Source organism: Petaurus breviceps, unplaced genomic scaffold, assembly GCF_028583685.1.
Source record: "Petaurus breviceps papuanus isolate PSGF00001 unplaced genomic scaffold, PetGlider_PUasm1.0 216, whole genome shotgun sequence".
Classification (NCBI taxonomy): Eukaryota; Metazoa; Chordata; class Mammalia; order Diprotodontia; family Petauridae; genus Petaurus; species Petaurus breviceps.
Genome location: NW_027185867.1, coordinates 1,416,097 through 1,428,765, shown reverse-complemented (window position 1 = coordinate 1,428,765; position 12,669 = coordinate 1,416,097). Strand labels below are relative to the sequence as shown.

General features: G+C 34.8%; 2 protein-coding genes across 3 annotated transcripts in view; both read left to right on the top strand.

Moving 5' to 3' along the window:
- The window catches only part of NELL2 (neural EGFL like 2), a 178,502-nt gene that overhangs the window by 80,375 nt on the left and 85,458 nt on the right, over nt 1-12,669 (top strand). The window contains exon 10 of the mRNA XM_069094241.1: nt 7,936-8,027. Coding sequence (XP_068950342.1) covers nt 7,936-8,027 — 92 coding nt within the window. The remainder of the gene's footprint in view (nt 1-7,935; nt 8,028-12,669) is intronic.
- TWF1 (twinfilin actin binding protein 1) overlaps nt 5,914-12,669 on the top strand; it is a 372,084-nt gene continuing 365,328 nt past the window's right edge. The window contains exon 1 of one of the 2 annotated variants that reach the window (XM_069094242.1): nt 5,914-5,925. The gene's annotated coding sequence lies outside the window, so the exon portion shown is untranslated. The remainder of the gene's footprint in view (nt 5,926-12,669) is intronic. The other variant, XM_069094243.1, reaches the window with a different exon arrangement.

The window sequence follows — 12,669 nt, the reverse complement described above, 5'->3', positions numbered from 1 at the left end:
GTCATAAAATTTTCCCTTCTCTCTAAATCTGACAGGTAAACCATTCCTTGCTCTCCCAGATTGCTTTCAATATCAGACTTTATACCTAGATCATGCAGCCATTTAGACTTGATTTTGGTATACAGTGTAAGATATTGGTCTATGGCCAGTTTTTTCCATACTATTTTCCATTCCCCAGAATTTTTTTGTCAAATAGTGAGTTCTTATCTCAGAAACTGGGATTTTGGGGTTTATCAAACAGTAGATTACTATAGTCATTGACTGCTGAATCTCATGTACCTAGTCTATAACATTGATCCACTACTATATTACTCAGTCAGTACCAAGCAGTTTTTATGGCTGCTCCTTTATAATACAAATTAAAATCTGGAATGGCTAGGCTACCTTCCCTAGTATTTCTTCTCATTAATTCCCTTAACATTCTGGATATTTTGTTCTTCCAGATGAATTTTGTTAGTATTTTTTTCTAGCTCTAAAAATAATTTTGGGTAGATTGATTGGTATAGCAATAAATAGGTAAATTAATTTAGGTAAAATTGTCATTCTTATTATATTAGCTTGACCTAGTCATGAGCAGCTGATCTTTTTCCAATTATTTAGATCTGACTTTATTTATGTGGTTTTATTTTTTATCCTGAAATTTTGTTAAAATTATTTATTATCTTAAGTAGTTTTTTAATTGATTCTCTAGGATTCTTTAAGTATATCATCATATCATCGGCAAAGAGGGATAGCTTAGTCTCCTCTTTGTCTCATCTGATTCCTTTCATTTCTTTTTCTCTTCTTATTGCTACTGCTAACATTTCCAGTACCAAATTGAATAATGGTGATAGTGGACATCCCTGTTTCACCCCAATCTTGTTGGAAATGCTTCTAGTTTATACCAATTTCATATAAAACTTGCTTATGGCTTTAGATAGATGCTACTTATTATTTTAAGGAAGACTCCATTTATTCCTATATTTTCTGGTGTTTTAAATAGGAATAGGTGTTGTATTTTGTCAAAAACTTCTGCATATATTGAGACAATCATATGGTTTCTACTATTTTTGTTGTTGATATGATCGATTATACTTTTAGTTTTCCTAATATTGAACCATCCTTGCATTTCTGGAATAAATCATTCCTGATCAAAGTGTATTATTCTAGTGATAAGTTGCTGAAGTCTTTTTTCTAACATTTAATTTACAATTTTTGCATCTATATTTATGAGGGAAATTGGTCTATATTTTTCTTTTTCCATTTTGTCTCTTCCCAATTTAGGTATCAGTACCATATTTGTGTCATAAAAATAATTTGGTAGGACTCCTTCTCCAATTTTTCCAAATAGAGTATTGGAATCAATTGTTCTTTAAATGTTTGATAGAATTCACTAGTAAATCCATCTGGTCCTGGATATATTTTCCTAGGGAGTTCATTAATAACTTGTTCAATTTCTTTTTCTGAAATGGGGTTAAGTATTTTACTTCCTTTTCAGTTATTCTGGGCAACTTATATTTTTGTAAATATTCATCCATTTCACTAAAATTATCAAATTTATGGGCATACAATTGGGCAAAATAATTCCTAATTATTGTTTTAATTTCCTCTTCATTGGAGGTAGATTCACCCTTTTCATTTTGATTCTCATGATTTGGTTTTCTTCTTTTTTATCATATTGACTAAAGGTCTGTCAATTTTATTCCATTTCTTCATAAAACCAGCTCTTAGTTTTATTTATTATTAAATAGTTTTCTTAATTTCAATTTTATTAATCTCTCCTTTGGCTTTCAGTATTTCTAATTTAGAATTTAATTGGGGATTTTCAATTTGTTCTTTTTTTAGCTTTTTCAGTTGCACTCCCAATTTATTGATCTACATTTTCTCTATTTTATTCATGTAAGCATTCAGAGATATAAAACTTTCCCTAAGAACTGCTTTCACTGCATCCCACAAGTTTGGTATGTTGTCTCACTGTTATCATTTTCTTGAATGAAGTTACTGATTGTTTCTATAATTTCTTGTTTGACTAACTCATTCTTTAGGATTAAATTATTTAGTTTCCAATTAATTTTAGCCTATCTTTCAATGGCCCTTTATTACATATCATTTTTATTGCTCATGATCTGAAAAAAAAGATGCATTTAGTATTTCTGCCTTTCTTCTCTGAATTGTGAGGTTTTTATGCCCTAGTACATGGTCAATTTTTGTGTATGTGCCATGTACCACTGAGAAGAGAGTATATTCCTTTTTCTCCATTCAATTTTCTCCAAAGATCTGCCATCTCTACCTTCTCTAAAACTTTATTCACCCCCTTAACTTCTTTCTTGCTTTTTTTGAGCTTAGATTTATTAAGTTCAGAGAGGGGGAGATTGAGGTCCCCCACTCCCTTATCTTCTCCTCTAGGAATTTGGATACTATAGTGTTTGGTGCATACATGTGTAGTAATGATATTGCTTCATTTTCAATGGTGTCTTTTAGCAGAATATAGTTTCCTTCCTTATCTCTTTTAATTAGAACTATTTTTGCTTTTGCTTTATCTGAGGTAAGTATTGCTATCCTTTCTTTTTTTACTTTAGCTGAAGCATAATATGTTTTGCTTCAGTCTCTCACCTTTACCTTGTGTGTTTCTCCCTGTTTCAAATGTGTCTCTTGTAAAAAGCATCTTGTAGGATTATGGTTTTTAATCCATTCTGCTACCCACCTCTGTTTCATGGGAGAGTTCATCCCATTCACATTCACAGTTATGATTACTATCTGTGTCCTTCCCTCCATCTTATTCCCTCCCCGTTTATGTTTTTATTTCTCGTTTCTCCCTTCCCCCTCCTTAAGAGTTTTCCTTTTGACCACTACCTCCCTCAGTACTCCCCTCTATTAGCCCCCTCTCCATTTTTCTACCCTTCCCCCTTTCTCCTTCTTCCTTCCCTTCTAACTCCCTCCCCCCTTTCTTACCCTATCCTTCTCCTACTGCCTGAAGGGTAGGATAGATTTTTATACTTAATGTAGTATGTTATTTCCTCCTTGAACCAAGACTGATGAGAATAAATCTCATACAGTGTTCCTTTCCCTTCCTTCTTTCCTTATCATAAGTTTTATATCTCTTCACTATAGAATCCTATACTTAACTGATTATGTTATTCCCTCCTTAAACCAAAACCAATGAGGGTGAAGCTCCTATAATGTTCATCTCCCTCCCTTATTTTACTCTACTATAATATGTTTTTATGCCTCTTCGTGTGGCATAATTTACTCTTTTCTGTCTCCTCCTTTCCTCTTCTCCCATTGCAGTCCCTCTCCCCTTAATAAGGTTTTTTATCATCACTACAGTTAACATGTGTATATATATATATACATATATATATATATATATGTATACACTCTCTATCTACCTATATCAATTTTAAATGTCACATTAAGTATACAATTCTCAACATTGACAGGTATCAGCTTCCCATATAGGAATGTAAACAGTTTGTTCTTATTAAATAGCAAGTTGTGTGTGTGTGTGTGTGTGTGTGTGTGTGTGCATTTTCCCTGTTTACTTTTCTATGTCTCTCTTGAGTCTTGTATTTGGAGATCAAATTTTCCACTGAACTCTGGCTTTTTTATCAGGAAGGTCTGGAAGTCCCTGTTTCATTGAATGATGATCTCCTTGCCTGAAAGATTATGCTCAGTTTTGCTGAATAGCTTATCCTTGGTTATAGCCCTAGTTCTTTTGCCTTATGAAATATGATATTCCAATCCCTCCAATCTTTCAATGTAGAAGCTGCTAGGTCCTGTGTGATCCTAACAGTAGTTCCATGATATTTGAATTGTTTCTTTCTGACTTTGTAGTATTTTCTCCTTGACCTGATAATTCTGGAATTTGGCTACAATATTTCTTGGAGTTTTTAATTTGGGATCTTTTTCAGGATGTGTCTGGTCGATTCTTTTGATAACTATTTTACCCTCTGGTTCTAGGACCTCAGGGCAGTTTTCATTGATTTCTTGGAAGATGATGTCCAAGCTCTTTTTTTCATCATGTATTTCTGGTAGGTCATTAATTTTTAGATTATTTCTCCTGGATCTATTCTCCAGGTCAGTTATTTTTCCAATGAGATACTTTACATTTTTTTCTATTTTTTTAATCTTAAGGTTTTGTTTTATTCTTGATGCCTCGTAGAGTCATTAGCTTCAATTTAACTAATTCTAATTTTTAGCAAATTATTTTCGTCAATTAATTTTTGAAGCTCCTTTTCCATATGTTCAGATTTTATTTTTAGGGATTTATTTTTTCCAGTTAGATTTTTAACCTCTTTTTCCATTTCATACATTTTATGTTTTAAGGAGCTGTTTTCTTTAGTGAAATGTTTTTCTATTTTGGTGATTGTAATTTGAAAAGAAGGGTCAATTTATCTTCTACCTCTCTAATTTGGCTTTTAAAATCCCTCTTGAGCTCTTCCAAGAATACTTTCTGGGCTTGAGACCAGTTCATATTCCCTTTTGAGGCTTCAGATGTGGGTCTAGAGTCAAGGCTTTCCCCTTCTGAATTTGGTTCTTCTTGCTCCCCATAATAGGATTCTGAAGTCTTTGCTTTCCATATGTTTGTTTTTCTTTTTTTCCCACTGTGAGGCACATCCTCAGCCATGCCCTTCCTCTAGGACTCCCAAGCCTTCAGTTGGTTCCACTATTTTAGGACTCTACACTGGGGCAATATTTTCTGGGTTTTCAGGGTCAAGGGGGGGGGGAGGGTTATAGTAGCTAGGGTTTACTCCACCATCTTGGTCCCTGGAAGTACAGATAGGTGATTTTTAAACATTGATAGCCCCAGAGATAGCTGATGTCTCTGCCGTGGGCCCTGCATTTGCCTCTTACCCAACAGATCCACTGTCCTGCAGTCAGAGGTCTGAGAATCACCCCTGCAGTGGGTGAATCAACTTACCCAGGCTCACTCCACCCCTGCATGTGTGCAGCCTTCAGCTCCTGTGTACATGCAGCCATCCACTTCTGTCCAAAACTGTCTTTTAAATCAAACTAATTCATAAATGCTCATTCCAGTGACTAAAACTAAACTATACCTCTTACTTATTAATCTATCAACAATTAACAAATAATGCAGCAGTTTCATATAAAGGAAAGTCCTACCACTTTATTGGAGACTAAAATAAAGGAGGAAATAGTGGGGGAGGGAGGGTGATATCAAGAGGTTTTGAAATGTAGAAAAGGAGTAAAGAGGGAGTTCACAACAAATGGTCTCTATTTTCTCTGTAAAGTATGAAATAAGGTCCTCAGTTAATTTGGAATGAGATAGAGATGGTGTGGGGTGTTTGAGAAGAAAGTATTTTGGCCAGCCTCTGTGGGAAATAAAGAGGAATAAAAGGATTGTTTTGATGATCAGGGCTCAATTTATTAAACAAGGGCAAGATATAAGGAGAGATGTATGGAATGATAGAAAGTTATGGTTTGGTAAAGAGATATTCCATATAAGTGGAATTGCATGCAGATCATGATAAGAAGGGTGTACCAGTCCCCTTCACAGCTGACATGGATAATAGTGGGTCATGAGAAATTAAGAAACTAAGGAACTGAGGAGTTAAGGTATTTGTGTTTTAAAGTTTCCTATTATAAAGGCAGGAGTTGACATTGAGAGGAAAACTGAACCAGTATCAAGTTCATTGAGAAAAAGGAAATATCTTGAGATAGCTGATACACAATTACAAAGAGATGTACAAAACTCAATGAAGGGAGCAAGCATATTTTGTTACTAGGTCAATGGGAATGAAGAAGGGAGGGTTGACAAGGAGTTGGTATTTAAGTTCATAATGATAGGAAAGATGGGATTTTGACAGCCAGACATTGGAGACATGGGAGAGGGAAGAGAGAAACCATTTCAGAAATTCTTAAGATTTTAATATGTTTGGGGGATGGGAAATAGTTCAGTCTGATTGAAGTATAGAGTACATGGGGGGAATATTGTGAGAATGCTAGAGCAGCACAAAATTGCTAAGAGCCCTAAATGCCAGTCTAAGTTTTGGGGACACAGAACCCTTCCCCCTACCCATTATAGTAGAGAGTCATTGTAGTGTTTTTTTAGTGAATGATAAAATCTGTTTTCTCCAATATAAATTTATGCGTTTCATCACAGGTCACCTTCTCAATACTTGAATAACCCAATAAATTATCCCTTACTGAATTAATTTAACTAAGAAGATGTTATAAGTCCTGATACCTTTATCATATGAGAACACCTCTTTGAGTTATAAATCAAAGTTACCTCTAGTAAAAAAAATGAATTCTAAAATGAATCTACTGGTCAATTATCTCATTTCCCCACACTGGCTACACTCATTTTGGATTTTTTTTTTTTTACTTATCCACCATGCTCCATGCCAGTATTTCCACCCCTCCATTCTTCCACCCCTCATTTTTCAGTTTTCTTTTGTGTGTTGTCTTGTTGTAAGATCCTTGAGGGCAAATACTATCTTTCTTTTTTGAATTTGTATCTCCAGTGCTTAGCACAATGCTTGGCTATTAAGAAGGCAATTAATAAATATTTATCAACTACTGACTAGGATTTTAAAAGCCCATAATCAATTTGGAAGGTTAGAAATGACATTGAAAGGAAATTACTTGCATAAAAATTCAGAATCCTCTATTCTAAAAGCAGGCTAAGTTGAGTGGCAGAATAGTATCAGCAAAGCCTCTGAAAGGGAATTCTTAAGGGGAAGGTGGGAAGGTGAATGACATAATCTCTGTATCCTCTCCTCCACCTTGATTAGAAGATAACTTTGTGAATTTTAGAAGTTCAAAAGATTTGGACTTCACGTCAATGCCTGAGGATAAACTAGACCTGCTGAAGAAGAGTAGCTGCAGAACTTTACAAGGAGACCAAAAGAAAATAATATCTAAAGTGAATTTCATGAGTTCTCCACAAAGGGAGCAAAGGACTTTCATCAATCAAGAAATAAGAATTTACCTCATTACCACATGAGCTCTCTAAAGTTGAGCCCAATATGCCTCTGGTTTGGAAAGGACTAGTGGCTCTACCAACTACTTTTTAATATATTTCTTTGTAAATATTCATTTCTAAAAGCTAATTAGGACTAATTGGTTAATTGATGTCAACTGGGAGCATATTGTTGGGGCATCATGAGTAGTAGTACTAGAAAACCCTCCTGTTCCTCAGAGTTACTTCTAGAAACCTGAAGGAAGAAAGTGGTCAGTCACCTTCTAGTGTCCCAGCCTGGCAGTGTTAATGGGATTTGAGAGAATGAATCCTGAGCCTGTACTAGATTAAAAAAAAAAAAGATGAATCTGGAAGGACAGTATGATAAAATTAAGTCAAGTGTAAGAGTCAAATTGAACTTCAGTAATACTTGTTAAGTACTATTACATGCAGAGCACTGTGTTAAATGCTAAGTGTTAGATGCTATGTTAGATGCACAGTTTAAATATGACTCAATCCCTTTGTGCAGTTCACAGTTAGCTGTTCATATGAGAGATAATAAGAGGCTTGGACTAGGACAGAGTAGCTGGGAATAAAAATAAAGAGCAATATGGGAAACATATTGTGGAGGAATAATTGACAAGATTTGTCAACGGGAGGATCAGAGAAGTAAGATAGAGAGAAATCAGTAACTATAGATCTAAAGATGGTAGAGATGTTGGAAGTCCATTTAACAGGACCCTCTTTTTTACAGTTAGAGAAACTGAGACCCACAGAAGTAAAGTGATTTGCCCAAGGTTACATGGGTAATAAGTGGCAAAGTAAATTTTTGAATGCAGATGCCATGACTACAGGTTCAGTAATCTAAATTATTGTGTCCGAGTATCTTATTTTGAGGAGCAGTTGGAATAGTGTCAGTACAAATCCTTGAAAAATGTTAAGCAAATATGAAGCATCATTGTAAATTTACTTTGCCAACTTTAAACTATTTTTGTTCATCAAAGTTTTTGTTTTTGTTTTAAATCCCAAAGCCATATGCCATTTTCAAGGAAGAACCTATTTCGAAGGAGAGAAAAAAACATTATATTCCTCTTCTGGAGTTTGTGTTCTCTATGAGTGCAAGGTAAGGACACACCTGGAAAATTTAATTTTTTTCAACAACTTATATAAAGTAATTCTTCAGAAAACATTCATTACAAACACTTTAAGTGACACTGATAGATTAAAAACTAAAAATATTGATTATTTGTCATATGTTTCTATTATCTAATTTTTTTTTGCTTCTTGGAGGGGGGAAGGAAGGGCAATTGGGGTTAAGTGACTTGCCCAATGTCACATGGCTAGTAAGTGTTAAGTGTCTGAGGCCAAATTTGAACTCAGGTTCTCCTGACTCCAGGACTAGTGCTCTATTCACTGCACCACCTAGCTGCACCTATTATCCAAATTATTTAAAAATATATTGCCCAATTAATATTTTTCATCATATCAAATTTGAACAAAATAAGACTATTAAATGCCTAGAAGGTTTGCAATTTACATTGGTGGGTTGATTACTAACACTGTGAGATGTTAGATCCTTATTGATGTAAGGCTATGAAATTATAGGTGAAGTCAGACAAAATCAACCATTAAAAATTCATTCTAAATATAAAAACTTCACTTAATATAAAACTTTCACTAAACTAATACATACTTCACTTAGATCCATAGGTCATTAATAAGGCAATATATTTTTAAATCAACTTTTAAAAATTTCCTATTTCATGGAAATTAGCCCCTGTATTAATAATGATGTGGAGATTTAAGTTGAATTTCTCACAAATTTAATGAATCATGTTTTTTTTTAATTTCATAAAGCAAAATATCTAAGTATTTCTTCAAACTAAACCTCTTTTTCACTAGTTCAAAATTCAAATACATTTCACAGAATTTTCATTCCTTTCTGAAATTTTTAATTTTAAAGTAACTTAAGTAGATTTTGTTTTTCAAGTTAGGTATTATCTTAAATAACTTGCACTGGGCTTAGAACCAGGAAGACACTCATCTTTCTGAATTCAAATCCAGCCTCAGACACTTAACTAGTTATGTGACCCTGGGGAAGCCACTTTACCCTGTTTGCTTCAGTTTCTCATCTGTAAAATGAGTTGGAGAAGGAAATGGCAAACCACACCAGTATTTTTCCTAAGAAAACCCCAAAATGAGGTCATGAAGTCAGACACAACTGAAATGACTCAACAACAACACATAAGTAACTGCCCAAATACTAGTCCTTTCCTTTGGAATTCAAGTAATCTGTGTTAATTTCCCTAATTGTATATTTTCTATATAACCGAAAAAGTTATAGATTGAGTAGAGGATGAATGGTTTCCTAGGATGTTTTGTAAAATATGCATGGGGTATTGATTGTAGACAGAAAATTGATATATGTATTAAATGAAAAACAATGAGAATAGAAGACTTGAAATTATAGTAGTGACCTTTAATAATCAGCAAGATAAAGAGAAGTTTTAAGATCATAGATGAACACATCAACCATGGGTGATAGTTGGAGATTCCATAAGATAAGTAAGGGAGTATTATTAAGTAGAATTTTCGTTTATTTAAGCTCACAGGCTTAGGCATTGTGTGTATGGTATTTTTTGTGTATATGTGATACCTTTCTTTATTAAAATAATTTTTTTTGATGTCTTTTTTTTTAACATGATCATAGTTTTCTTCTTTCTCCTTCTCCTGGAAAGCTATGTCACAAATAGTATTTTAAGGCCAAAAAAAGAGAGGAAAAATCAGCCTAACTAATCAATTCATAAAAAATTCTGAAAATGTTCAAAGTGCCATGTTTTTGGATCACCCATCTCTGCAAAGGAATGAGATGGGAATATCTCCTAAATTTTTTCTTTTAAGCCAAGTTTGTTTTTTATTTATTTTACATAATTTATGTTTGATTTTTTTTTTTTGGTAGTTGTTCTTCCCATTTACATTGTTATATTCAATAGTTTTTTTAGTTGATTGTCAGGGATTCTCTAAATATACCATCATGTCATCTGCAAACAACAATTGTTTCTTCATTGCCTATTCTAATTCCTTCAATTTCTTTTTCTTTTCTTATTGCTATAGTTGATATTTCTAGTATGATATTGAATAATAGTGGTGGTAATGGGCATCATTTCTTCACCTAAATCTTACTGAGAACTGTGTCTGTTCTCTGGGTATGAGATAAAACCTCAGGGTTGTTTTGATTTGCTTTTCTCTTATTATCAGTGTGTTTTTGCATTCTTTTATGTGGTTGATATTTTGTTTATGTGTATTTGTAGGGATATGATTTTTCCCCCAGGATTGTTTAAAGTGTATCCCAGAAATTTTGGTATGTTTCCTCATACTCAGTCCTTCTTTAGTCTCTGTATTCTTTATGGAATTAAAGCTTCTAAGGTACATTTTGGTATCTTATTTTGGATTTCTTAATCCCAAAACTTCTTATTCTATTACTTTGTAGATCTTGCCCTGTGCCACCCTCCTTTTTTGTTTTTGAAATAACTCTTCCTGTAGGTGACATAAAGAATATTGATTCATAGTAGAAATCATCCTATGTCCCTGATTGTGCAGGGAACAGCCATTTTTTACTTTCTACATCTTTTTGATAATTTCCTCCTCTTCCATTTGTCTCAAAATCTCTTCTCTTGGTCCATGGTCTTCTGCTCTTTTTTTTGTCAGTTGCCTCTAGGAACTCAGATATACCTTTTCCTGAGGCAAGTTCTCTCCTATGAAAGAAGGGAGAAATTCTATAAAGGGCACCTGTATTTATAAGTGGTATGATCTGCAGGGATTTGGTGCTTAGAAAGACTGCTCATCATTTTCTTGGAGGCTGGATCTCAAAGCATTTAAGTCTTCTCTCATGTGCAGCAGAGGAAACTCATAGTTTGCCAGCTTCAAACTTTGCCCTAAGTTTCTTCTGTGGAGACATAACTCATCCCAGCTGGATCTTGGAATTTTTTCCTCAGACTTAGTGGAGGGCCATCAATCCCTGTTTCTTTGTCTCTGTCTCTGTCTCTGTCTCTCTGTCTCTGTCTCTCTGTCTCTGTCTCTCTGTCTCTCTGTCTCTCTCTGTCTCTCTCTGTCTCTCTCTCTCTCTCTCTCTCTCTCTCTCTCTCTCTCACACACACACACACACACACATACACACACTCACACACTCATACATGTTCTACCCCCATTTCTTCTCTCCTTTCTTTGGCCAAGCTTTTTTTGCACATATCACTGCCACCATGCTATCACTGACAAAAGAATTTTAAATGTAGTCCAGACTGGACCTCTAACCTGTGAGTGGTTAACCAAACAAAGCAGGCCAAAAGCAGGTTAGTCAGGAAGGAAAAATTGGCTTAATTAATTTCAAGGTGAGGAAAGCAAATTTGCAAATAAAAGTTCTCTTGAGAAGGGCTTGACAAGCTGGGGCAGGAATAGGGCTTATGAACCTGAAAACCATAAAAAGGCAGGACCCAACATAGTCATCCTTAGGTTGTGAGTAAACAGTTCCCATGGCAGGCCCTCATGTGCAGGCATTTGGGGGATAATATAGGTGTTCTTGAGTCTTATGGGAGCAGTCCTTAAGTCATTAGAACCATTGTGTAAGGGTCATTGAGTCTTGTGATTTTTCAGCAAGGTACACAATGAGAGTTGGCATGGTAAGAACAGGAGTACAGCTTCTGGGTCAGTTCACTTAGCAGTTACACAAGCATCAAAATTGTTAAAGTGTCAAGAGATTTGATTTATCACTTTCTGCTGCAACATGTTCACTGCTTCTGACTCTCAGGTCCCTGGGAAATTATTGATTAATAAGAAAATAATAAATCCTTCAGAGAACACCTGGTGTTGGTCAAAGCAATACATTTTGCCAGAGTGAGATCATACAGAGAGTGAGTACAGAGGATTGTTGTTACGCCAAGCTCAGGGCATAACCTGTTTGCTGGGACTTAGCTCTGGAAAACAGGAAGTGTTTAAATATCTTGACATCATAGCTGAACAAATTTCTGCCCTATGTGTCTTTTTAACACTAGAAGGAGGCTGAAGAATATGGATTGTGGTGGGTGGTGGGGGAATGTGTGCTGAATAAGCACACATTAAGATCAAGAGATTAGCCTTCTCTGCTATTGTTTCATCAAGATTTTACTGTGTTTGGGTGCTTAGTGTTATGACACCACAGAGAAAGCTGAAATTGATTTATCTCTGGTCACTTCATTCTTATTTTGGAGCAGTGTGAAAGGTCATTAAGAAAGGGAAAAAGGTCTACTCTTCCATCTTGTTGGTCTCATGACCCTTAAAATGATACAACAGCATTTCAAAATTTATTTAAATAAAATATTTGGGGTAGTTAGATATTTGCATTGTGTAACTGAGCAAACTATTTCTGAGTCACATAACCAAAAAGGTAATGGAATTATGAACTATATACTTTATCCAATCCCTACTATCTTTCACAAAACAAGCAAACAAAACAAAACAAAACAAAAGAGCAATTACACAACAAATGTAGTGGAAAAGCAGTTGAATCCCCAGGACAAGAAAGCAAGGAGTCCAAAGTAACAGCCTTAACTCAAACTGGAAAATTCTAATTCTTCTCAAGACTGCTCCTCCAAGGGCTTCTGTGTTCTGAAATGATGCAGAAAATGAGTAAAAGCCTTGTGTTTTACCACATAAAAATATATTCCTCACTAAGTGCAGAGAATCTGAAACAAGCAGAAGACATTGTTTCAACATGACGATGGAAGGAAAAG